The sequence below is a fragment of the Triticum aestivum genome, chromosome 2A (genome assembly GCF_018294505.1).
Source record: "Triticum aestivum cultivar Chinese Spring chromosome 2A, IWGSC CS RefSeq v2.1, whole genome shotgun sequence".
Classification (NCBI taxonomy): Eukaryota; Viridiplantae; Streptophyta; class Magnoliopsida; order Poales; family Poaceae; genus Triticum; species Triticum aestivum.
The window spans coordinates 67,376,525-67,401,345 of NC_057797.1; the positions used below are offsets into that span (position 1 = coordinate 67,376,525).

At 46.3% G+C, this 24,821-nt stretch overlaps 3 protein-coding genes across 4 annotated transcripts; 1 reads left to right on the plus strand and 2 right to left on the minus strand.

The window, feature by feature from the left end:
* Window positions 1-1,851: 1,851 nt before the first annotated feature.
* On the minus strand, window positions 1,852-3,319 carry LOC123184757 (uncharacterized). The gene is made up of 4 exons (XM_044596821.1): window positions 3,136-3,319; window positions 2,698-2,723; window positions 2,329-2,571; window positions 1,852-2,249 (listed from the first exon to the last, which is right to left on the minus strand). The coding sequence occupies exons 1-4, from the start codon at window positions 3,176-3,178 to the stop codon at window positions 2,013-2,015; spliced, it is 549 nt and encodes a 182-aa protein (XP_044452756.1). The 5' UTR covers window positions 3,179-3,319; the 3' UTR covers window positions 1,852-2,012.
* On the plus strand, window positions 3,318-5,574 carry LOC123191516 (uncharacterized). Its single transcript, XM_044604222.1, has 9 exons — window positions 3,318-3,437; window positions 3,529-3,737; window positions 3,850-4,309; window positions 4,397-4,483; window positions 4,569-4,664; window positions 4,741-4,806; window positions 4,969-5,046; window positions 5,127-5,225; window positions 5,407-5,574. The coding sequence occupies exons 3-9, from the start codon at window positions 3,896-3,898 to the stop codon at window positions 5,572-5,574; spliced, it is 1,008 nt and encodes a 335-aa protein (XP_044460157.1). The 5' UTR covers window positions 3,318-3,437; window positions 3,529-3,737; window positions 3,850-3,895.
* Window positions 5,575-6,074: 500 nt separating this feature from the next.
* Window positions 6,075-9,745, minus strand: LOC123184758 (chaperone protein DnaK-like). 2 transcript variants are annotated; one of them, XM_044596822.1, is made up of 5 exons: window positions 9,447-9,745; window positions 8,761-8,789; window positions 8,592-8,670; window positions 7,560-8,171; window positions 6,075-7,455 (listed from the first exon to the last, which is right to left on the minus strand). In XM_044596822.1, exon 5 carries the CDS (start codon window positions 7,197-7,199, stop codon window positions 6,228-6,230), a length of 972 nt encoding a protein of 323 aa, XP_044452757.1. In that variant the 5' UTR covers window positions 7,200-7,455; window positions 7,560-8,171; window positions 8,592-8,670; window positions 8,761-8,789; window positions 9,447-9,745; the 3' UTR covers window positions 6,075-6,227. Both variants share the same exon structure in this region, with proteins under 2 accessions (XP_044452757.1, XP_044452758.1).
* Window positions 9,746-24,821: the final 15,076 nt, after the last annotated feature.

Consider the following 24,821-nt stretch of genomic DNA (forward strand, 5'->3'; position numbering starts at 1 on the left):
ATTGACCTTGAGCGAGGCATTTCTACCGTGCTACCGAGTATGTCCTCAATGACCAATCATCCTTGGGCGCGACATTAGTGATTAGCCAGGACAGAACCACTGTCCACCTTTATGAATTACTAGATGGTGTATGGAAGAACCATACATCGTCTACATTAGAGGGGGCCCCCGTGTCAACTTCCGGAGACATGATTCTACTCACCAACCATACGCTCTACATCGTGTGCTCCGGACCCAAGATTCTTGTGTTGGATTTGTTCTCCTCGGTTCTCTCGGTGATCAACCTGCCAGATGGGCTCGAGTACAAGTATGACAATCTTGGGCTATCACAAGCAGATGATACTGGATTTAATCTTGTTCATCTAAAAGGACTTGAGCTCCACATTTGGCTATGCACCCACAAACGCAGCAGCAACAACAACAGTATCTGTGACAACTGGTTGTTAGTTCATACTATTTGTCTGCGTGAGGTGTGTGCAAGTATGAGGATGCCAACTCGAGCACTGGAGAATGGAAAGAATGCTGGTGTCAAGCTGCACGCAGTCGGGGACAATGCGAAGTTCGTATTCTTGGAGATATGTGGTGCTGTCATCTACTTGGACATTGCGAGCAGGGCAGCAAAGAAGGTGTACACATTGGCGCCCCGTGACGGAGACATTTATAAGATCCATCCTTTTATGATGATGTGGCCTCCTACTTTTCCCCGCCCTCAAATCAGGACTGGACCAAAAGGAGTGGTGCAGCCACAGAGAGCCCCATGCAAAGCCATCCAACAGGTACATATCATTGCATGAGATCAATTGTGTTGCCTTTGCGTGCATGATTTGTTTAATTGTGTTGATTGTTCCAGGAGAATGAGCTAGCTCTCCTGACCAACCATGATGACGAAGTGCTTTCAACTCCCCCAGGCGACTGGGAGAAGCCTCCACTTTGAGGTCCTCCGTCGAGGTAATACACATATATTTCACACGTTTTCTTCTTTCCTCTCAGCTGCAATCAATACAAAGTTCCAAGTTATGGTTATTCATTTTTATTTCAGTACAAGATGGCTTGCAAACATCCCTGTCGCTCCTCCAGGGCGTGCGAACATGAAGTTCATCCATTGTACATGTGTGATATAGGAAATGCTGGCTCCTTCAGGCTAGGCACATCCCCGTTGTCTCAAGGACCAGAGGAGGATGACCAAGATGATGCGCACTGGAATTCTGCAAATCAATCTTCCTCTAGGTTTAGCTGAAAGGAACTACATACTTTGTTGATCGACATGGCTGATTGTTCCTGTAGATAGCATGTGCGTGTTGCTCATGATGATTACTTCTTCTTGTGCAAAATGTAATTTTGAGAGAAGCAATCTCGCTTTTAATTTGATGGAATATCGCTGGCTTTCTTCTTTTATGTTTATCCGTCACTTTTGATCGTTCATAAATCATAAGTAATCTTATCACGTGTACTGGTGTACTGCTCTTTCTTTTGTTTCTTTCTGAATCTTAGGTGTACTAGTAGTTTAATTGCCGTTATATGCAATGGACCTTAAGGCAGAAGTAAGTTCCATTCCAGCAAAACTATAGCAATTTCAGTGTTTAACTTGGGAAAACTTCATGAGATCACGACGGAACTCGACTTTCAGACGAATCTTTGAAAAGGAAAAATGCGGCTGTTCTTTTCACTGCCCATAGTGGAAACAACTAGGCGACCTCTAACTGTCAGTCTATTCGGTCACCTGGACAGAAATGTACATATCAATGAAGCAGACTCGTAGATCATATGTCATTGCTACATTTCTTCTCATGCCCAGAAGAAGCACATCAACACAATGTGCAGACCATCATCGGAGATCCACAAGAGGTCAATAGAAAATTACATTATTATTTATGCTGGAAAATGGCTAACTGAATCTCTCTCTTTTTTGCGGGAAAATGGCTAACTGAATTTGTTCCTATATCGTGGGGAATATGACTAACTGAATAAGCGCGGGAATATGAACTTCAGAGAACCAGCAGTGTTGGCGCTAGCTAGGTTCCCATTTGATTGGTCCTGCTTCCATGGAGTTGAGTTCGTCCGAGGGCAAGCCCGAGAGCAAACGCGGCGGCGACACCGGCAACGATTGCCCCGACTCTAATTGTTCTCTTGTTCCTTGGTGAAGGCACTGTGGCTGCCTGTTTAAGCTTTTCCAGCCCCCCAGATACCCTGCCAGCAACGGTCCTTGACCAGGCCTTCCTCTGCATCAGCTGCTCGCATGCAACGGAGTTCTGAAACCGAACATCACATTCAAATTATTGCTAGTATGTGCAAGAGAAGTAGAGAGTATGTGGGTCTTGGATCACTAACCGGGATGCACACAGGCGAAATGAGGGTGCCACGGAGGCTATGCGTAAACGCATAACGGACATCTTTCTCATACTCTTCCCACTTCTTGAGGGCGTCGGGATCGTCGGCGAAGTGGGGGCGTAGCCTCCGCAGCAAGACGTCCAAGTCCTCCACCACCTGGGGCATACGTTTGTCCATCGTGTCGGCCCGGGACTGTCGCCATTCAAACTCCTCTCTGGGCATGCCGCACCGGGGGTCATATTTCTGCAACACCGATCGGGTTTGAGAGAGGTCAGCAGCAGCCGTGATCGAGAACGTGACCATCATGAAACAATGTAATAAGAATCGCAGTCGTTGTTTTGAGAGAGAGAGAGAAGCACCGGTACGCACCCGTTCTTCGCTCTTATCATCATCATCTGAAAAAAGATATCACAATCAATTACAGCAAAACTCTTAAAAGGTACTACTGCTATGGATTATTAGCGGAACGTGCATACTGCAACAGCTTAATAACAACAAAAAGGCTAGAGCCCAATACTTGTGTTCATCGTTTCGCAATAGATTGGTACCTTGCTAATTCGGCAATTCCCCAATTTAAATACCATAGAAAATCGCTTGCAAATTTGCCATGAAGCCTGTGAACAAAATCTATCCAATCTGAGGTGTGTACTTGTTCTCATTTGCAATGAAATTCTACAACCATATAGGAGTGGTATATAAACAATCAATTTTCATGTCCGATTGTTGATTTTAGTGTTTGTTCTTCAACACTTGAATTGCATCCGATGCAGGAAAACAAGGTGTTGGGGGTTGATTCGTCGCGCGCACCTTTTTCTCGGGGGCGGAAGAACGGCGGGAGGAACTTGGCCATGGCCGACCACCACGGAGAAGGAGCAGGGCGGCGGCGTAGAAGCCTGGTCGGTCTGGAGCTGGACTGGATGTGGCCGCCGCCGGCGTGGCCTTCCCTAAAGTTTGTGTTTTTTTTTATGTCTGTAAACGAGAGAACAATCAAACGATCCTACGGTTCCCACCAAATATTATAGCGAGGAGCCGCTCTGCTCCCGCCGCCGCCGCCGCTGCTGAGAGGAGATCGATGGTTCGCTTCCGCCCGGAGGACTGCGTGATCGACCGTACGTCCTCCGTCCCCTCTCTCTTCGTCGTCTTCTCCGGTCCCGGTGACCGGTCTCAATCCGCTTCAACCAAACTGAAATAATAATGTAGGCGCGACCGACCGGCACGGGATCCACGGGGGCGCGAGGCCACTCCTCGCCGGCGGGGTCCATCTGATCGGCTTGCGGACCGGACTCTTCCACGACCTCAGCTTGCGCCGCGCCCTCACCGACGAGCACCGCCTCCGAGCTCACCTGGAGTTCCAGCACCGCGTGCTCCACATCGCCATCCCCGAGCTCTTCTCCGCAGCAAGATCACCGGTGCGTGCGCCTCTGACCGACCCATCCATCCATATGTTTACCCAAAAAGGCTTTCGCCCTGCTTTATATATAAAGCACCAAACAATTGATCACCGTTGTTCTTGACGTTCAGACTGATCGATTGGGACCAGTCTGACGCACGCATCGTCGAGCACATCATGCTGCGCCACACCAGGCACGATGGGACCTGCTCTCTCTTGCAGCAGGCCGCCATTGATGATGGCGGCGACGGTGGAAATATTGGAAGTGGGACTCCCGTCAACGACGACGGCGGAGCAAGGGGTGGAGTTGAGGCTACCATTGCCGACGGTGAGGATGGAGGAATTAGTGGAATTAGGGGCGCCATCGACGACAATGATGGATTAAGGCCCTGTTCGGCCATCCTCCGCGGAGCGGAGCGCGCGGAGCAGCGTTTAATCAACTCCGCAGATTATAACTGGATTGCCGCTCCGCTCCGGCACGGAGCCGCGGAGCGGAGGGAATCCGAACGCGGCTTAAGTAACGGGATTGGGGCTGACAAAATCTCGATAATGCGGTACTTGCCTGAGAGTACAATCCGCACAATCGAGAATGTGAGTGCTCGATAAAGTTTTACTTATGTTGTTGTCACTGAGGTAGAAGTTTGATTCAATCTAATAAGCTCACATTGTCGATCACAGGATCAGATGTGTCTTTACTGGCGATTGTGTGGTGCTCAAAGACATTTTGCGTACCGGAAACTTCTTTTGAAGCTTGACTTTATTCAGGTGCCGGACCGATTTCCGCTATTTCGCTGTTTGTGCTTGTCACTATGTTAAGCTTGTGCATACCCCAAGTTCATGCTATTTGCAGCCGGATAGTGATCGTGAAGATGTCCTAGAAAAGCTTAAATCTTTGACCAGATGGCCAGGGCTGAAAGATTATTGCGAGCTCACAAGTTGTTTAAAGGTTCTTATTGACATATGATTCCTATGATGAACCCCCAAAATTTTCACTTAACGTTGCTAATTTCCTTTCTTTTCAGAGCCATATGCAATTTTTACAGAAACATGAGCAGAGTAAAACGAACACAGCTTCCGGTACATCTGAGGTATAGAATCGGCAATATTCATTGAATGTTGTAAAATACTTACAACTGTGGATGCAGTTTTAAATCAGAAATAAAAGCCATTCAAGTTTCTTAACAGTTATATGATGTGGTATATATGTGCACGCTTTACAGTTAACATCATTGCATTTTTCACTTGGGCAGTATGAAAGTGCAGCTTTGGAGAAGATCAACTCAGAGCTGAGCACAACACTGCAGAAGCATCTAGATCGATATGACTGGGTAAGCTCCGGCAGGATGCTCTATTTTGCAGCTCGCGTCGAACATCTCGCTCATTTTTTCTCCCCTCTGATAATTTTTAGATGCTGATGGAGCAGTACTATGACCGTGTGAAACTAAGGAGGCTGGCAAGAGAATGTGCCACTCAAGCACAAACAATTGGGGTTATTCTTGTTGGCGAGGCAAGTTTCCTTTTCTTTTCAGTTGTGCGTTTCGCAATCAAGGAAATATATATGAGTAAAAAAATGTGTTGTAGAGTACAAATTCATCGGTGACTATTCTTGTTTACCATGGCTATTGCTCAAGGTTGACTTCAAATTATTTACCGCAAATGGCTATTGTTCCTTATTTTCGTTACTGCAGGCTCTACCTATAAATCCAGAAGATAGTGCATTTCCTTTGATTAAACGAATACAAGGAAAATTCAGGAGTGGTGCTGCTGCTGGTAGGCCGTTGCGGTTGCTCGCTCTCGGTGTGTTTGCGGTGGTTGCAGCAGCAGGAAGCTTGTCATCAAATGTGCCTCTGGGGTGAATTTTTGTGTGACAGATTAGATACCGAGATACATGATTTATCACATATTCACATGTCACAAGGACTTGAGAAGGCTACATTGTAACAAAAAAAAGATTCCAACACAACAACATTGGTTTGTATATATATATATAGCATCACAGGAAATTTTTGTCACAAACAAGTTGCGCTGCTGACGAAGATCAGTTGCGAAGAACAGAGGCACAAGATAGAGGGCAAGCTTGCCTGCACAACATTTTTTTCTTTGTTAATTAATCACATATTCTAATTGTACATGATAAAACAGCCTTCTTATATCTGTAGATGCATTTCTTGAAGTACGTTGCTCTTGTTGCATCAGTCGTCTGTTGGTTATCACAGGGATTTTCCATTGCCAAATTAACTTGAGGTTACTCATCAGTCTGCAACTAGAGTAGAGATATAGATACATTCGCATGGTGATGTGCATTGACACTTGATCATTAACTCTAAAATGACAGTAATAGATTTTAAAAAGTCGTTGCAAATTAAGTAAAAAAAGTATCTCACATTGCTACACATCTAGCAGAAAAACCTATGTGGTCCTGGAAACTTTTTCTCCTATGTAAATGAATGTATATATACATGCGAACGCCCTAGTCTGGCGCTTAACTGGTTACTTGTCCGAACATGGGCTATGCACTCTCTTCCTCATCTTCATAGTCTGAATAATCTGAATAAGAACCTCTATGACGAGACGTTGACGGTGGGTTCCAATCCGTCATCAGCTTCTCTTCCTCTGCCGCAGCAGCGAGCATCTTATCTTTCAGCACATGGATGTGCGCAGCGTCTTTGCTGCCCGCATGCAACACCGTCAGCAAATCAGCCAGGGCCTTTGCCGCATCATCATAGATGTTCTTTGGGACCTCATCTTTTCTCGCCGACAAGACGTCGCGGAGGGTATTCGCTATATGCTTTCCCATGTTTACCAGACGAGCATGGATCTCTATGCCTTGCATTGACCAGCCAAGCAAGGCGTTCCTAACGGACTCGCCGACTTTGCCCTTAGACATAACGATCTCGCGTACATTGAAGACCTTGAATGTTGCTTTCCTCGCGCCGTCGGCGTCACCAGGGTTTCTGCCAGTTACTTTGACCATGTAGTCTGTGTCAACTTCAAAAGTCAGCTCAAAATGAACTGATCCTTGACCCGACCATCGATTGTTGACTAGCTCTACCTCTCCTAGGAATGTGTTATGGCTAACCATGACATGCTCCCCAAGGAAAACTTTGAGATGCAGACTTTCACCATATGCACACCATGAAGGAATTTTAACCGTCCGTTTAGTAGGAATTGTGGTATGCCTTGGAATAACCCGCATGAAAACTCCTTCTGACTCAACACCAATAGAGAGTGGAATCATGTCTTCTCTCATCTCACGCTGATCTTCCACAATGAGAGCAGCTTGTATTGCTGAACCGATAACCACGGCTTCATCATGGTTCACGCTTGTACCCTGATTCTTGCCAAATATGTCATATATGATTCTCCGTATCATGGGAACTCTTGTCATCCCCCCAGTCAATACAATTTCATTGATACGCTTGTCAGTGATGTTAGCCTCTTTTAGGACCACACAACACTTGTATTGAATTTGTTCTACCATGTTGTGAACCAACCTCTCGAACTCTGCCCGAGAAATAGAGACGCTAGCATCATCATGACACGGAAATTGTGACTTCGTGTTGGGTTGATAATTCCACTTTAGCTTGCTCCGCTGCTTCAGCAAGTAACATCATAGCATATTTATCTGAACGAATGTCGACCTGATGAAAATTTCTGATCTGCGTAATAAAGTAGTACAGAACTATATCGTCGAATTGATCCCCACCAACAATGGGGTCAGCAGATTGACTTTTGACCTGCTCATTCATGCAGAACAAAAGACTAAAAGCTTTACAAACATAAATAAGCGTAATCAGTTAATTATGGGCGACAACACAAGAATGAGTAACTGAAAAATTACCTCAATGTTTGTGCCAGACACACCAAGTACGGAGACTGTGTATGATCCAGCACCCATGTCGAAAACAACAATGGTACCTTCTTTAATTGTTGCTCTAGAAAGAGCGGCCGCCGTTGGTTCATCTATTAACTGCAATACCGTTAAGCCCGCTTTGTTTGCCGCCAACAATATGGCCTCCCTTTGCTGTTCACTGAAGAAAATGGGCACACTTATCACCGCTTTTAATTCGTGATGAAATTGGTACATCAGGACGACATCCTTGAGCTTTGCAAAAATAACACTGGCAATTTCAACAGGAGAAAATCTCACTCCATGGATTTGGACGCAAGCTTCTCCTCTCCCCCCTTCAACGATGCTAAAATGGACTCTTTTCCTCATTCCTTGCACCCAGCAGTCATCAAATTGTTTCCCAATCAACTTTTTTATATTCAAGACAACATCGGATGGTTGTCTAGACATCCTGCGCTTTGCGAGTTCTCCAACTGCGACACATTTGCCAAGACCTTCCAAACGCTGCAGGGCCCATGCATACCGTTCACTAGTTTCTGGCTCTATTGAAGTAACATACGATGGAGTGGAATGCCCACCTTCACTGTCGATAACCTCCGGTACCTGAAACAAGAGAGTAAATAAGGGATTAGAACATAATTAATGGCATTAATTTTTTATTAGCTCTATGGTGTGCACATTAATTTCAAGATTTCCCTAACTAAACAAGTAAATATATTTCTGAAAACAAACACAGAAAGAGCATTGTAATTGCCAAGTTAGACGCAATGTAAACTGTACTACGATTCGGCCTGCTTGTATATTCAATCAGAAAGCGAAAGCAAACACATCAGGTAAGCATCATCGACGACTCTGAGAAGCCTTGTGTAAGAACCTTGCATACTTCACACAAGGACTTCATTTTTACTATAATAACCTAGGCATACCTTCCATCATTAACTTTCATCAAGTAGTCTTCCAATAACATGAGGTTATTAAACTAAACTGAACAAATATGAACGCGTTACTGTACAGCTTGCGTACCAAGGAATCTATGATCGCAACTCTTGAATTCTTGCATCCAAAGTCAATTCCAACTGTGACAACTTTTGGCAGCGCCGTACTGACAAACCAAGAGTTAAGTGTAAAGACACACCATGGAATCATGGATGCAAGAAACACAGGGGTTTATAGAGTGCACTGTGGAAAGTACCTGAGAGTTGTACATCCACGGATGTTATCCTGAAACAATATACGCGATACTGGTTAAGACATGTCAATCAATGTTGATGTCAATACATACAGGGCCATAGAAATTGAAGAAGGCCTATGTACAGAATATGAACATCATATGTCGTTTGTACAGGAAAGACGACATTTGCAGCAAGAAGATTTGTCATTCCCACCAATCATTCTTTTTAAGGTGAATCCAGTATTCCAGTTCATCACAACAATGGCATTATTATTAACTGTCATTCTCCTACAGTCCTACTATATAACCATAGGCAACAGCTTCAATATACGAATTCAACACAACTAGTCCCAGTCAATTGTCTTTTTGATCTCTGTTTTACTATTCTCACATATTTAGCACACAGGATTCTCTATCCTGTCCCAAAAAGTAACATGTGCATAATCATATCGGCAGCAGTTTGTTATTCAACTGGTCTACCCTCTAAACAAGGGAAAAGGACATGTTCGCTTGAATGCAGAACTGCAGAGTAATGTGGTCATAAAGGAAGGTTACATTGCAAGTTCCAAACAACCAAACGTTGGCAGCAAAAGAATTAGGCTGAAAATAAGCGTCAAATAGGTGTTGTTTGGTTCCATTGGTACGAATGAACAAACGGCAGCAGTGAACAAAAGCCATCGATAGTAGTTTTCAGATCCATTACGTACCCTGAGTAGCAGCGCTTTGGCCTTGAGCAAACGGAGATGCATTGCGCTGCAGGAGGATCAATCAACCAAGCCTGAGAGCAGCAACGGGGCGAGGATTCAGTGAGGGGTTCCTCCAGGAAGAAAGATCGGAGACGGCGCCGGCACCGGCGCCGGCGGACCTCCAGGAAGGGCTCGGCCTAGCGGTGGCGGCGGCCTGGGTGGGTACGAATCGCGCCGTCACCGGGGCGGCCTGGGTGCGCAGCCCGAGAGGGGCGGACTCATGTAGACACACCCGGTGTCACAGGACCCCGGGTAAGATCTCCGATTACCTTAAGCGATCGCTGATATATTACGTGGGACACCGGTAAAATTCGTACGTGGACACCGGCTGAAGCGACCGTGCACAGGTCTGACCCATCTATTGGCCATTGAGGCACCCAGTTGGCCACACCCCAGGCTATCGATCAATTTTATTAAACTGTACTATAACATTGGCATAGTCATGTGCACGTAAGTGTATCGGCCTGTGTTGGCCTTTTGCTGGGATTATGTCGTGTTGGTAGCTTTCCTAGTTCAGGTTTTATGTTAGATACTTTGTTATTCTGTGATGGTTTTCAGTAATGAAAATCGAAAGGGGCAAGCCCTTCTTTGATAAAAAAAAATAGTCATGTGCACCTTCTGTAAACGTTTCCTGGTCTTTATAGGCTCTGGCGCACTCCATGGCCTGCGTGCCTATGATTCAGGAAGTGCTGTTAGCTGTATTGAAGAGATAAGGAAGCACAAGATTCTCCAACAAATTTGATCGTTTTTATTTACGCCTGCAACCCTTAATAAACCTGCGCCTACTCATGGATTCTTGCCTCCCCCTGCATAGATTCGTCACAGTGTCGCCTCGTCCACCCGCCCAACCGCCATCGAAGCGTCCGTGCTGCCATGTCCTATTCGATCATCTAATCGTTGGAGAATTGATGAAAGAAGTACCGCAAGTCGCTACAATCTTGTCCAAGTGCGTACCTATACAATTTTTTTTGTAGGTGTAGGGCTTTTAGTTTCAAGGATGTTACAGTTAAGAATTGAATTACTGCGATTTGCTAGTGTTGGTAAGTAAGAATTGAGTCCACGTTCATTTATATGGATTATTCCTCGACCTTTGAATGCACAACTCAGTACCACACAATGTACTCCCTTCGTTTCAAAATATAGTGCTTCCTCTATTCCCGTGCTTCAACTTTGACCATAAACTTAACCAACGAGACCGACTGCGGCTGGAGCAAAATTTATACCAGTGAATTCATATTTAAAAGAAGTTTTCAATTATATAATTTTTTCTCCCGCCACAGTCGATCTCTTGTTGGTTAAATTTATGGTCAAAGTTGAACCTCAGAAAGCGCGGACACACTATATTTTAGAATGAAGGAAGTAGTAAGTAAGTATATATATTCATAATTATAAATTCAATCATTATGTTTTATCTTATGTTTCGATGTTAGCCTTTTCAAACAGAAATAGTGTAGCCTTATCTGATTAAATTTGTCTTCATACTTTATATGCTTTATTGTTGAACTTGGTCGAAAAACTTCATATAATCAACTACGATTTCAAGTAGACCACTATTTTGATAAGCATTTTTACTACTGGATATTTGGAATTGTTGAGTATGTTAGTTTTAAGCATAACATAGCTTGGCGTCCACACATATGCAATTTAGGCGTGGACACCGGGACATTTTTTTCTAGGTCCGCCTCGGCCGAGAAACCGAGAGGGTCGAGGTGTTGAGCCGCTGAGGGTTCACCGAACCGAGGATGGGATGGGACTGTATAGGAGGGAAACGGCGAAGTCGCAGGTCGCAGCAGCGGCAGCAATGGCGGTCGATGCCTTCCAGGTAACCAAGCAGTGGGGTTTAGCCAGCTAACGTCAGCGGTAATGTACAATTAGGGCATCTCCAAGACGGAGCAACCGCGTACGTCCGAATGTAGTTTGTTATCCATGTATCTTATTGGTATGTGGACCGGTTGGGATGTTTGTTTTCTTGCATACCGACACAAATTAGAGGATCTTACGGGCGCACGGACTGCTGTCATGTATGTGTCCGTCACCGCCTAGGTTCCACCCAAAAACCTCTCCCGCGGTCGCGCCTCTCCCTTGTGAAGTGGTTGCCGCGTATTCAGGCCGGTCCACAGCGTTAATTCATGTAGGCCTAGAGCGAACACGTCCTTTCACTGGAGCTAACATTGAAGCGGTGCGCCAGACGAGAGCGCCGCCCGCGTCCCAGTCTCCACGCCTGTTCAATGTCGGAGCAACGTGACTGAACGGAACGGCAATCTACCACATTCATAGTGACTGCCCCGTTCGTCCACTAACCAGCATTAAATCAACACGACAATCGAGAAACCAAATCCACACCCGCATATTGACACGTCCCGCCGCTTTGTCTGGCCGGCACCCTCGATTTAAACGTGGCCTTGCCCAGCACCATCTGCATCACAAACATGTCCGCTCTCAACCCTCATTCGTGCACCACATCCGCAAGAACCTCAAGCTCTAGAGCTACGTGGGAGAGACTCTTGACAGAGAAAAAGCATGAGTTAGCAGGCCTTGCGGCCGCCTGGCAGGCCCGTCATGCCCGATGGATAGAGGGTCACCTGCCGACGACCTCGTCCGGGGGAGCACGACAACCCAACAATGGTGGATGCCTCCAATGAAGAGTCGGGACCCCCTCTAGCGCCGGTCCCTACCGGCTTTACCATGGAGATGGCGCAAGCACACTTCGAAGCCGTCTAATAGGCGCAGGAGGAACTGTGGTACAACATAGCCCTCCTAGCGCACCACTGACTGGTGTAGGGACACTCTACGACGAGTTTGCAAACGAGGGGGCATGGTGGCCATGGTCGTGGAGAATCTGAACTTCGTCGCCGAGCAGCAGGCGCTCTACGAGGCCGCTCGTGCTCGCGCCGATTGCAACGTAATCATGCCGCAGTCGGACGTGGAAGCAGCACCGGCGATTGCAGAAGAGAACGCCGGGAGTTGCGCGTCATCCACGCCGACAACGGTGCCTCGTTCACGCCGCTATGACCATGAGGCTGGCCCATCCACATCATCGTGGACCTCATCTCCACCGCTGACGGCCAGGTCATGGACTCTGATGAGGAGGCGTAGGGTATGGGAGACGGCGGCGCCACATGTCCCCCTTGCTAGTGACGGCACCTTCACTTAGAGGGTCTCACGCCCGCAGGCATGGAAGGGGGAGGGGGGGAGGCAACACGGATTTGGAGGATGGGTGTTGGCGAAGATGTAGACGAGGTTAGGGCCCAAACCTTCTTTTAATGAAACATGTCAAAAATATAATGGACTTTGTCCGGTTTAATTGAAAATAATCTTTTTGCATGAAAAACATCCGGTTTGTTCAAATTCACTTTGAAATGTATGCTGGCACGATTAGATGGCAGGCTCCCGTATCACTATCCGCGGACGGATAACATGTCCGTTTTAGGGCTCTACGTTGGAGATGCCCTTAGCCAACTTGTCATTGCAGCTTTCAAAAACCCTAGTGCCCTGATCTAATTAGAGAGAGAGAATAGGAATTTGGGCCTATGAGATATAAAGTCATGAGTTTGGTTTGAGGGAATAGGAATTCATGAAGGATTGGGCCTATGAGTTTAGAGTTTCACTCCCAGTATTTTATTGGGAAACACTTTCTATCAGTAGTATGATAGAAGACTTTCCTCAGACTGGTCCTGGGCCGTTGATTCTTTTCTAACCGCACAGCCGAGATTGCATAAGAAAATTGCAATTGATGCCTCACTCAATTTGTAAACGGCACCCTTTTTTCACGTCATTGTCCCGTAATCCCTCGCTCGTGTCTATCCTCATTGATCACTTAACCGCGCTTCCGTTCGTCTTGCCTTTCTCCAACCGAACTCACCCTCGTTCACCTCGCCTGCCTCCGATCCATTTCACCGCTGAGATCGTACGGCCCCTCATAACTAAGGTTCTCTCCGCCAAGATCCTCGATGGATCAGCCATGAGAATACCGACCATGTTGTTCGGCTAGCTCCTCGTTGACGGAGGAGGTGTTCGATAGGGCAGGTGGCACTACTAGGCAAAAGTTTAGCAGCAGCGTGGATTTTAGGTACTCTTTCCGTTTCTTTTTAGTTCGCATATAAGGTTTGGTCAAAATCAAGCTTTGTAGAGTTTGACTAACTTTATATTAAAAAATATAAACATTCACAATATGAAATGTAAACATTCTCAATATGAAATCAATATTATCAGATGCACTATAAAACGTATTTTCATACTATATAGCTTTAATATTATAGATGTTCGTATACTTTTATATAAATTTGGTCAAACTTTGTGTAGTTTGACTTTGACCACATCTTATATGCAGACTAAAAAGAAACGAAGGGAGTATAGCAGTAGCGCGGGGACAAGAGCTACGGATACGGCGCTACAGCTAACCTGTAGAAGCAGCGCGTGTCCGCCCACGCTACTGCTATACAAGCATAGCAACAGCGAGCAGCATAAAAGCACGCTACTTCTAATATCTCTAGCGCACTTTATTAGGCCGCGCTACTGCTAGTGGCACGCTGCTGCTAACTTTTCTCCACTCGCTACTGCTAATTTTATTAGTTTTTGATTTTTTTTCTGCATATTTGTTTTGTATTTGAATAGGCTTTATACAAGAATCTTTAGCATATACAAATATCATCATCATACACATACAAATGGCTGCGAGACCATACATGTAATCATAGCATATACATACAAATAGTCTCATCATAATTATTATCCAACACAAAGTGGTCTCTCGTCATCATTTCAAAAATAGCGATACATGCAAGTCTCGAATACTTGCAACTACAACGTCATCCATCTAAACAATGATATACGCGAGAAGTGCTATCACTATGAGTGACAGTGGAACTATGCAGTACATGAGACGGCGGTTATGAGTCCTCTCTCGCGCTAGCATGAACCTCAAGTAACTAGCTTGTGCTTCTTGTCTGCTTTTGAAGCCTTTATGGCTGGCGCCCGAGACCCCTTCCACTTGCGTCTGACACTCATGCCACTCGTCGTACACCCGAAACCTTCCCTTCGTACACGACATAGCACTCCTTCGCCATCAAGAATCTAGGTACCTGTTAGAGATGCATCTTTATCAAGAGAATGTACGATCATATGCAACAAAATATACTAGAGCAACACAAAAAAGAAAGGGTTAGCAACTAGATGCAACATATAGTACGCAAACTAATTAACTAGAGGTATGCATGTCATCGTACCCAAACCAACAAAGTGGCGTTACGCAAGTTCGCCAGGGACCATGGACATCACTAGAAGTTCCATCCTTCCATATCATTAAGGATGGACCCTAGCTTCTTGAATGGCGTGAGGTCATGACGTTGCATGCCTATGCGAGTTCGGACGTCAGCTCGCGATATAGGGCCGTGGTGGAACATCCCCTTCTCATCGACGACTTCTTTCATGATGATCGTCGCAATGCCCCTTTGGATGCCAAAGAAGTCATCTCTAAGTTTATAATCCGCTTCTCCATGAGATTCTACCCACTTGCGGATATGATCATTGTTTTTGGTTGTCATACGAAGCTTTTGGTGATCCGTGTTGAACTCAATCATGAGATGAAGGAGGTAGAATCCATCTTGGTTGCTTGGTTTTGGGGCATGGATGCAGCAGAAATTAGTTTTATGGGAGAAACCCAACTTCTTGTTCCTTTGTTTCCTGATCTGCAGGTGGCCACCCCTAATGCTGAAGCCTTGGAGAGAATCATCTAGAATATTCATTATTTGGGTGTATTCCTTCTTCCCGTAGTCTTTGGTAGGGTCAAAATACACGGCGTGGGAGACTCGTGGGTGAAGAGCGATAAGGACGGCGCGTCCGTTGTTGCGGGGAAAAGAAACCTCAAATTATTCTCCATATGAGCGAGAAGGAATGATTGAAATGTACGAAAGGGTTGTCCGGAACTGACTTACTTTGGAAGATAAGGCAGGAGGACAATTTTCGGGTCCTTATTCTGTACCATGAAGTTTTGGAGGTACTCCCTAGCAGTTTCACGCTCAAAGTCGCCGAGACTCAAGAAAGACTCGTGCATGTAGTACGGATCCGCCACACAGATTTGCGAGACTTCTTCTCTCTTCATGACGGAGCTCATATGTAGCGCAAAAAGGCGGACGATTGTAAAATCGACCCGCCTTGTCAGAAACATCTCAAAGATATGGTCAAACCGCAGGAAGAACACCTCCGCGGGCCATGTGTCGACGTAGCACTTTCCCTCGGGCACACGAGCTGCGTATGTCGGATATCCTGGATCCTTCGAGCCTAGTAGGCTTTTCTCAGTCGACAGCACATGGTCGTGCAGTCTCCTGAGACCCCTTGATAGTGCCTCCAGCAGTTTTGGCGGTAGCATCGGCTCACCTATGAGATGGAACATGGCCGCACCTTTCACGGGTACACGCTCTTCAGAATCCACCGTCTGCTTGCTATGTGCTCTGGCTTGTTTGGAGGCAGCTATCTTCCCTGGTCTCTTCCTCTCCTTTTTCTTGGGCACACCTTCCAGACCCTTCCTTAACCCCTGCCCCAGTGTTGTCGGGCTAAGCACTGTACGAGACCCCTGGCTAGTTGAGCCTGTGTTGAGGCGGCATCTTCAGGCGTGTCCTGTGAGGATTTCATGAAGAGAGACTTCTTGCAATCCCTGCTACGACGTTCCTGGCCGGGCAGATCATCCATATCCTCATTAGCATGCCGATAGCCTGATTCGTCATATGGTTGACTCATCATATCTAAGTCACCCTCATACACGTTTGTATTGAGGAAACCCATTGGGTCCTCCATCTCCTCCGTCTCATCATCCATTCTCTGTTCTACGTGACCGATTACATCAGCCAGTACTATTGCACCCCCTTCATCACGTTGTCCGCCGCTCTCACCCGGCACTACAGGAGCTAGTAATTGCGTAGGCGGGATGGTGGTCTCCATACATGCTTGCTGATGTGTGGTTATTGGTGTGCTCTCGGCCGGCTCCAGACGAAGAAGATTCTTCGGCCATAGCAGCACCCAACCCTTGCAGCTTCCAATCCGCGGCGGGGTCTCGTCGTCCTCTCCCCCTAGGCGTAAAGGAGGAGGCAAATCCTCATGCCCCAATGTCACACTCGACAAGGTAACCTGAAGTGCCCAGCGGGCATCGGGTGGTTGTGGAACGTGAGATCCAAGGGCTTCGTTATCACCCTCTTTCCCACGTCCACCTTCTGGCCTTTGATCAAGTAGAATATGGTGCATGGGGTTTCGTCGGCCTGCAAACACATGTCTGCGGCATAAAACATCCGAAAGGCAACGGAAATGGAATATTGTAGATATATATGTTCGTGCTACATGTAATTACCGTGAGGGCGTCGAGCTCAGCCCAAGACGAAGGCCCGCCTAGCATGCCAGAGACTGAGGACGGGCTGCTATGAGCGGGTGCGGGTGCGAGAGGAGGCCCGGTTGCATGAGCAAGTTATGGTGTGGTGGTGTTGTTGTTCACGGAGTTGCTCGCGACGAAACTGGGCAACGGGAAATCATGTACCGTCTTTTCTAGATTTTCCTTCGTCCAGTTGATGATAGCTGGGACCAAGTTAGTAGCGAAATCATTTCTGCAGGCAGTTACAGTTGCATTGACTGTCCGCTCTAGCAACTCAATTTTATCCTCGGCTGTTTTTTTCGCGTCCTCAGCTGTTTTTTTCTCGAACGCAAGCTTCACCTTCTCGTTGATGTCCGCCAGACTAAACTTCTTTTTCTACTTCTTGGCCTCCGGGCCCTCATCGTAAAACACCTTCCACGTGGCGCCGTCTCCGGCGCCGTGCACACGACCATATTGCGGCCGCTGGCCCAAAGGGAGTCCCTTAAGTTCGTTCAAGGCCCGGTTGAGAGGGGTGCCCCACTTGGGCCTCATCGGGGAAGTAGGGCTTTCGGCTGCAAGCTGGTGTTGTTTCTCCTGCAGAAGGAACGTGAACCGTTTACGAATGTGTAGTTGACTAGATCTGGAGCTAAATGTAACGTGGTGAAAGAATAATTACCAGTAGTCTAATCAATCTCCTCACGATCTGGTCCGTGTAAAAAACCTTTTTTTCCTTGTCCCATTTGTAGCAGGCCCTGATGAAGTCATGCTCCAAGGGATTGGTGAACTTCGCGAAGGGGTCTGGGAGACCCGCGGCTTCATGTTCCGTGTCCTCCTTATCCTATATGGGCCTTTTACCGAGGTAGCCACGGCTTCCGAGGTGATGCTTCCCCGTGTTCCTTTGCTGAAGGCTCTTGAATTTCGCAGCCTTAGCCTTGGTTGCCTCGGTAGCGCAAGTGTCCTTGAACTTTTCGAACTCCTCTTCCGTAAGTATCGGATTTTCCTCCAGAATCTTGGACAGGGGTTCCTCCGCCTCAATAGCTCGTTTCACCCTCCCTTTCCAGGAGGCCAAATCATTGCTGAACATGGACATGGCATGATTGTTAACCTTTTTCATCTTTGGATTATCCCACGGTTGTTCTATGTTATCATCCCGGTCGGGGAACTTGAATATCTTGTGCAACTTCGTCAGGAGCAACTGCCTCAAATGTTCTTTACTCCTTAAGTCATCGTCGTTGATGCTCGCCCATTCCCGTAGGATGCATCCTACTTGGTTACCATATCACTTGCGAGGTTCTTCCGGCTCTAATGGCTCAAACTTGCCAGGTGCCATCTTTGTGATCACCAGTCATCCAGTGCCTAGTTTGTTAGGTTTTCGTATCCTCTGCTTCTTCTGCTTCTTCTTTTCGGTAGCGACATCAGCGCCGGTACCTTCCCTGCCGGTATCTTCTCCGCCGGTCTCGGTGTCGATGTCGGCGTCAGTACCATCATCGAGGCCGACCTGTAAACCTTGGCGTTGCTTAGCAGACAAAAAGTCGAGGTACTCTTGTTCACCCTCATAATCCATCTCGTCTGCATCTTTGTCAGAAGGCCCGGTTTCTTCGTTGTTCGACATGTTTCCTATGATTAAGTCTCCTTGTTTAATTCTAAAACTATGAAAAATGAGAAATGAAATAAAAAAGATCTATGTTTGCCGGAATGTCGTTTCCCAGCAATTCCTGACACTCGATATGCGTACTATCTAGCACAAGTCATGCCAAAATTCATGGAAAATTTTGGCATGACCTTTGCTAAAAAATGGACATATCGAGCGCCTAAAATTCACCGGAACGGAAATGAATCAACATTCCGGCGTAACATAGGCCACTCAGATCATTTAACCTGCACATAATCATCATTTTCTAGATATGACATGTCCAAAACATCACATGTCCAAATGACATGTCCAAATTCTAAATATGACATGTCCAAAACATCACATGCCCACTTCAAATTTGCATATGGAAGGAAGAAAAATATAGAACTTGAAGAATAATGCAAGAAGTCATAACAATATTTGAAAGTAAAATTCAGCCTACCTAGATTTGCTTTAACAAGGGATGCTGATTTGGATGCTTAAACTAATTCTGTTTTTTTAAATACTAATTCTAATTAACTAACTAGCACTATAAAATTTAAATAGCAACAATTACTTAAGCTAGAAAACCTAGCTAGCAGAGAGAGGAGGAGCGGTGGGGGGCTTACAAAGGGTGCAAGGCTGACGACGGCCGGGGTTGGGAGGAGAGGAAGCAGAGGAGGGAGGCGTGGCGCGTCGGGGTCAGAGCCGGGGTTGGGGTCGGGGCTGGGGCCGGGGTTGGGGCCGGGGCCGGGGCCAGGGGTGAGCGCCGGGGTCGGTCGGGGGCGAGCGCAGGGGCATGGTGAGGGCAGGGCTCCGGCGGCGCGATGGGGGAAGAGAGAGTGGGGATTTGGGGGGAAAAGAGGCGGGATGAAGCAGAGGGAGAAGGATTTGGGGGGTTAAGTGGACATAGCAGTAGCGCGTTTGAACAAAACACGCTATAGCTAAGTTAGCTATAACGGTTTTATGCAGACAACGCTACTGCTATTACAGGTAGCTATAGCGGTTTTACAAGGAAACGCTACTGCTACCTTGACTAGCTGCAACTCTTTTTCAGAAAAGCACTACTGCTATAAGTACGTATAGCAGTTTTCCTGTTCGTTTTCTTCTATTTTCTTTTCCTTTATTTTCTCTCACTTTTCTTTTCTTTTTTTCCGAGAGCAGTGAACGAAGGGAAGGCGATATATATTGCATCATTTGACGGTTAAGTATGTATACAAAATAGGAACATATATATTACATCATTGGACTCATGCATAATGGCTAAGTGTGTATACAAAATAGGAACATATATATTACATCATTTGACGGATAACATACGGTTCCTCAGCGTTGACGTTTTTGTTTTTGAGTGAGTTTCTTTCCCTTCTTGTTCGTTGAAGAATAATTGAGCCCCTCATTGTGAATTTTCCTTTTCCATGGAGTACGATTTTTCTTAGGTAATGTAGTATTGATTCTTTGTTTGACGTATACTTCATCGTCATCGTCATCTTCCCTCATTGGGTTGCCGTACTGGTCATAGTCATCCTCATTGGCGAAATGGCGACTCCATCCATTCCAATGATGTTCCTTTTGTCTCTCCTCACGACAACACGGCTGAGATTGTGCGGGTCGGTTATGAAGAAGCATTGTGTCACGTGCTTAGTGTGTACCCATGGCTTGTTTTTTGCGATAGCGTTCATGGTAGTGCTCTTGGCGTCGGGTATAGTCATGGTAGTGAAATACCGGTTTTCTCTTTCAACATTCTTAGCCCATCTGACACGGAACATTGTCGTGTTGTGCAGTCCAGAGTAGTCAAGCTCCCAGATCTCCTCGACCCTTCCATAAAATCTCTCAGTTGCGCCGTTGTCGCTGCCGGTCATGCATTCCATCGTCACCCCTGAGTTCTGATCATCACTGTCCATATCTTTGGCCTCAGTGTAGAACGTGTATCCGTTGATATCGTATGCCTGATAGGTGACGAGGTTGGGCGACGGGCCATGTGCTAAGGCGTATATGAGCAATCCGTTCTTAGAGCCCTCCTCCGAGGGATTAGCAATAATATGCTCTTTGAACCAATGCAGGAAAGTGGAGTTGTGCTCTCTAGTAACTTCAGCGTCCGTCCTGCATACCCCCCCGGTCACAATACTTCTTTGCAATAATTTCTTTGTGTAGTGCCACGAAAGGATCTACCTCGTCTAGGTGTTGTAGCACTACCAAGTTTGCTCTGTCAAAGTCGTTGCATCGATCTAATTATGCCACGTGCAGTTCCCTACGACCGTTGGAGTGACCTTCTCCTTCGAGCCTCCCATCGTGCTTGTTAACGAGCAAACCAACACCAACACCAACACCAGGCGGCTGGTCTGCGCCATATAGAAAATTCCCGCAGAAAGAGATGCACTCTTGTGTCAGATAGCCCTGGATGATACTTCCATCCGGACGAGACATGTTACAAACGAATCCTTTGATGATCCCATTCATCCTCTCAAACGGTATCATGTTGTGCAGGAATGACGGCCCTAGGTCTATTATGTCATCCACAATATGGACACACAGATGCACCATGACGTCAAAGAACACGGGCGGGAAGTACATCTCAAGCTCATTCAGTATCACAACGATCTCTTCCTGTAGCCTTCGGAGCTGCTTCACACTGATCGACTTTCGGGAGATAAAGTCAAAAAAGTTGTAGAGACCAATAAGCGTTTCATGGACGTGCTTGTCCATTATCCCTCTAAGGGAAACAAGTAGTATATGCGTCATCATCACATGGCAGTCATGGGACTTCATCCCGCTGAACCTTTTCTTGTCCGTGTCTAGATATCTGCTTATCTTGCCACAGTAACCAGAACTAACTTTGACTCCGGTAAGGCACTTAAAGAATTGATCGATCTCAACCTCACTTAAGGTGAAGCAAGAAGGGGGGCAATAATACTTGCACTAGTGAAAGTATGAACCCTAGGCCTTGTTTCAACACATTGTAATACCGTTTACTCTCACTTTTACCACTTGTTACCTTGCTGTTTTTATATTTTCAAATTACAAAAACCTATATCTACCATCCATATTGCACTTGTATCACCATCTCTTCGCCGAACTAGTGCACCTATACAATTTACCATTGTATTGGGTGTGTTGGGGACACAAGAGACTCTTTGTTATTTGGTTGCAGGGTTGCTTGAGAGAGACCATCTTCATCCTACGCCTCCCACGCATTGATAAACCTTAGGTCATCCACTTGAGGGAAATTTGCTACTGTCCTACAAACCTCTGCACTTGGAGGCCCAACAACGTCTACAAGAAGAAGGTTGCGTAGTAGACATCAGCCTCATCCACACTAGTAGGACATAGATTCCCCGCGGGAAGAACGTCCTTTAGGTACTTGAGATGCTTATCGAGGCTAGTGTCGGTCCATTTGTTTTTAGCCTTCGTCTTCAGGAGTTGGAGCATGAAACTCAAGCGGGTCACCTTAGGACTGCAACCATCATACAATGGAGTGTTTGAGTCTACCACCAGTTGCTGCAGCTTAGCCTCCTCTTTAGAAGTAGCTCTCTCAATACTCGTCTCCTTGCGAAGCAGTGCTTGAACATGAGGGTCCCGCACGATTGGACTTAGTACCGACGAACTCTGCGGCGTGGAGTCGACGTTCTCTCCGCCGCCATGTCCGGCCCCTTCTCCGCCGCCATGTCCAGCCTCTTCCTCGCCGCCATTATTGATCATCTCTTCGTCTTGCCCCGTGTTGTCACTACCGCAGGATGCTGCTAACGCGACACTACGATCAGAGAACCTTCGAGAAACTGTGTGCGATGCCATAATCGCAAACGGTGTTGTATGAAAACCGTCAGAAATGTATAAAACGTTTGCGATGACGAATGCATCAAACACGGTTCAGGTTTTAGTTGCGTGTGCAATTAAGGGCATACGATTCAGTTCAATGAACTGTTTGCGATGAGGAGGAACAAAAGAAACGGGCAACCAGATGAAGTCGTGTGCGATACACAGCATACGGGTCACTCAGATGAACTGTTTGTGATTAGGCAACACAAAAGAAACGGGCAACCAGATGAAGGTGTGTGTGATTGAGGGCATACGCTTCATAAGGATTAACTGTTTGTGATTAGGCAACAGAACAGAAATGGGTTAGCCAGATCAAAGTGTCTGTGATTGATGGCATAGACTTCACATGGATGAACTGTTTGCGATTAGCCAAAACAAACTGAAACAGTTAGATAGATCAATGTGTGTGCGCTAGACGGGCACACACATTCTAATTGAAAGAAGCGTGCGGGATGGTAATAACGAGAGCGCACGGTTGTTGGAACAAGACGTGTGCTGACATTGCCTATTGCGGTGCACCTCAAGATGGCAACGGGGACGAAACCCATCGGGTTTTGCCTTCCCAAACCCATCCCCACGAGAAAATCGTAAACCCGTCCCCGTCCCCATCACCGTGTGCGGGGCTAGTTTTCTGCCCGTCCCCTAAACCCATCGGGTTTCGGGGAACCCACGGGGAACCCACGATAAAATCAAAATATTTAAACAAACATAGTGGCGACAAAGAATAACACTTCAACAACAAAACAAGCACATTTCAGCAGCATAACTTGAGTAAATTTCAACAAAAAACAATAGTAGATGGTTCAACAGCTATATAAGTTCTGAAGTAGAACTAATAGTTCACAAATCACTTTAAAGTTGGAATCATCATGGTATCTTTCACATCTCCAAGCCTCCAAACGACCATCTTCAAATCTTCCAATGCCAAATCAAAGTGCCAAGTACTAGGAAAGATCAAAACTCGCTCAAGCTAAAGTTAAACATGAGAAAAATATGCACAAGTCCAAAAACTTTGTCCTTATTCATTGTCAGCATCTATGAGAATCAAATAAGTAGTAACGAACATCTTATGAAATATTGCAACAAGATAATGATAAACTTTATGATGATATGTAAAGAAAGACACACCTTTATATTTGTTTCTTATCCAATCTTGTGAACACATCAAGGCCTCTAAGATTTCGGGGGTAAGATGACTACGGTGATAAAAAAATAATGTAATTTCGCGGGTATTGCCGGGTTTCGGGTTCGAGGACTACCGAAACGGGTGTAAACCCATGAAACGTGTCGGGTTGTATAATTTGCCCAACAACAGCCCCGCGGGGATGAAAAGATGCCCATCCCCGTCCCCTAATAGGGTAAAAACCCACGGGGACGCGGGTTTCGGGACCCCATTGCCATCTTGAGGTGCACCCTGTTGGAAATATGCCCTAGAGGAAATAATAAAAGTGCTATTATTATATTTCTTTGTTCATGATAATAGTCTTTTATTCATGCTATAACTGTATTATCCGGAAATCGTAATACACGTGTGAATACATAGACCACAATATGTCCCTAGTGAGCCTCTAGTTGACTAGCTCGTTGTGATCAACAGATAGTCATGGTTTCCTGGCTATGGATATTGGATGTCGTTGATAACGGGATCACATCATTAGGAGAATGATGTGATGGACAAGACCCAATCCTAAGCCTACCACAAAGATCGTGTAGTTCGTATGCTAAAGCTTTTCTAATGTCAAGTATCTTTTCCTTAGACCATGAGATTGTGCAACTCCCGGATACCGTAGGAATGCTTTGGGTGTACCAAACGTTACAACGTAACTGGGTGGCTATAAAGGTGCATTACAGGTATCTCCGAAAGTGTCTGTTGGGTTGGCACGAATCGAGACTGGGATTTGTCACTCCGTGTAAGCGGAGAGGTATCTCTGGGCCCACTCGGTAGGACATCATCAGAATGTGCACAATGTGACCAAGGGGTTGATCACGGGATGATGTGTTACGGAACGAGTAAAGAGACTTGCTGGTAACGAGATTGAACAAGGTATCGGTATACCGACGATCGAATCTCGGGCAAGTAAAATACCGCTAGACAAAGGGAATTGTATACGGGATCGATTGAGTCCTTGACATCGTGGTTCATCCGATGAGATCATCGTGGAACATGTGGGAGCCAACATGGGTATCCAGATCCCGCTGTTGGTTATTGACCGAAGAACGTCTCAGTCATGTCTACATGTCTCCCGAACCCGTAGGGTCTACACACTTAAGGTTCGATGACGCTAGGGTTATAAAGGAAGTTTGTATGTGGTTACCGAATGTTGTTCGGAGTCTCGGATGAGATCCCGGACGTCACGAGGAGTTCCGGAATGGTCCGGAGGTAAAGATTTATATATGGGAAGTCCTGTTTTAGTCGCAGGAAAAGTTTCGCACTTTATCGGTATTGTACCGGGAGTGCCGAAAGGGGTCCGGGGGTCCACCGGGGGGTCCACCTGCCCCGGGGGGCCACATGGGCTGTAGGGGGTGCGCCTTGGCCTATATGGGCCAAGGGCACCAGTCCCAAGAGGCCCAT

What these genes read in the sequence shown, in the direction of transcription:
- LOC123184757 (XM_044596821.1), bottom strand. Translation starts at nt 3,178, where the DNA reads ATGGCCAAGTTCCTCCCGCCGTTCTTCCGCCCCCGAGAAAAAG. An exon ending in CTTCCGCCCCCGAGAAAAAG is followed by an intron (nt 2,724 to 3,135) that starts GTGCGCGCGACG and finishes ATCTTTTTTCAG; the next exon opens with ATGATGATGATAAGAGCGAA. An exon ending in TTTCGCCTGTGTGCATCCCG is followed by an intron (nt 2,250 to 2,328) that starts GTTAGTGATCCA and finishes GTTCGGTTTCAG; the next exon opens with AACTCCGTTGCATGCGAGCA.
- LOC123191516 (XM_044604222.1), top strand. Translation starts at nt 3,896, where the DNA reads ATGCTGCGCCACACCAGGCACGATGGGACCTGCTCTCTCTTGCAGCAG. An exon ending in AGCTCACAAGTTGTTTAAAG is followed by an intron (nt 4,665 to 4,740) that starts GTTCTTATTGAC and finishes CTTTCTTTTCAG; the next exon opens with AGCCATATGCAATTTTTACA. An exon ending in ATCTAGATCGATATGACTGG is followed by an intron (nt 5,047 to 5,126) that starts GTAAGCTCCGGC and finishes GATAATTTTTAG; the next exon opens with ATGCTGATGGAGCAGTACTA.
- LOC123184758 (XM_044596822.1), bottom strand. Translation starts at nt 7,199, where the DNA reads ATGGTAGAACAAATTCAATACAAGTGTTGTGTGGTCCTAAAAGAGGCT.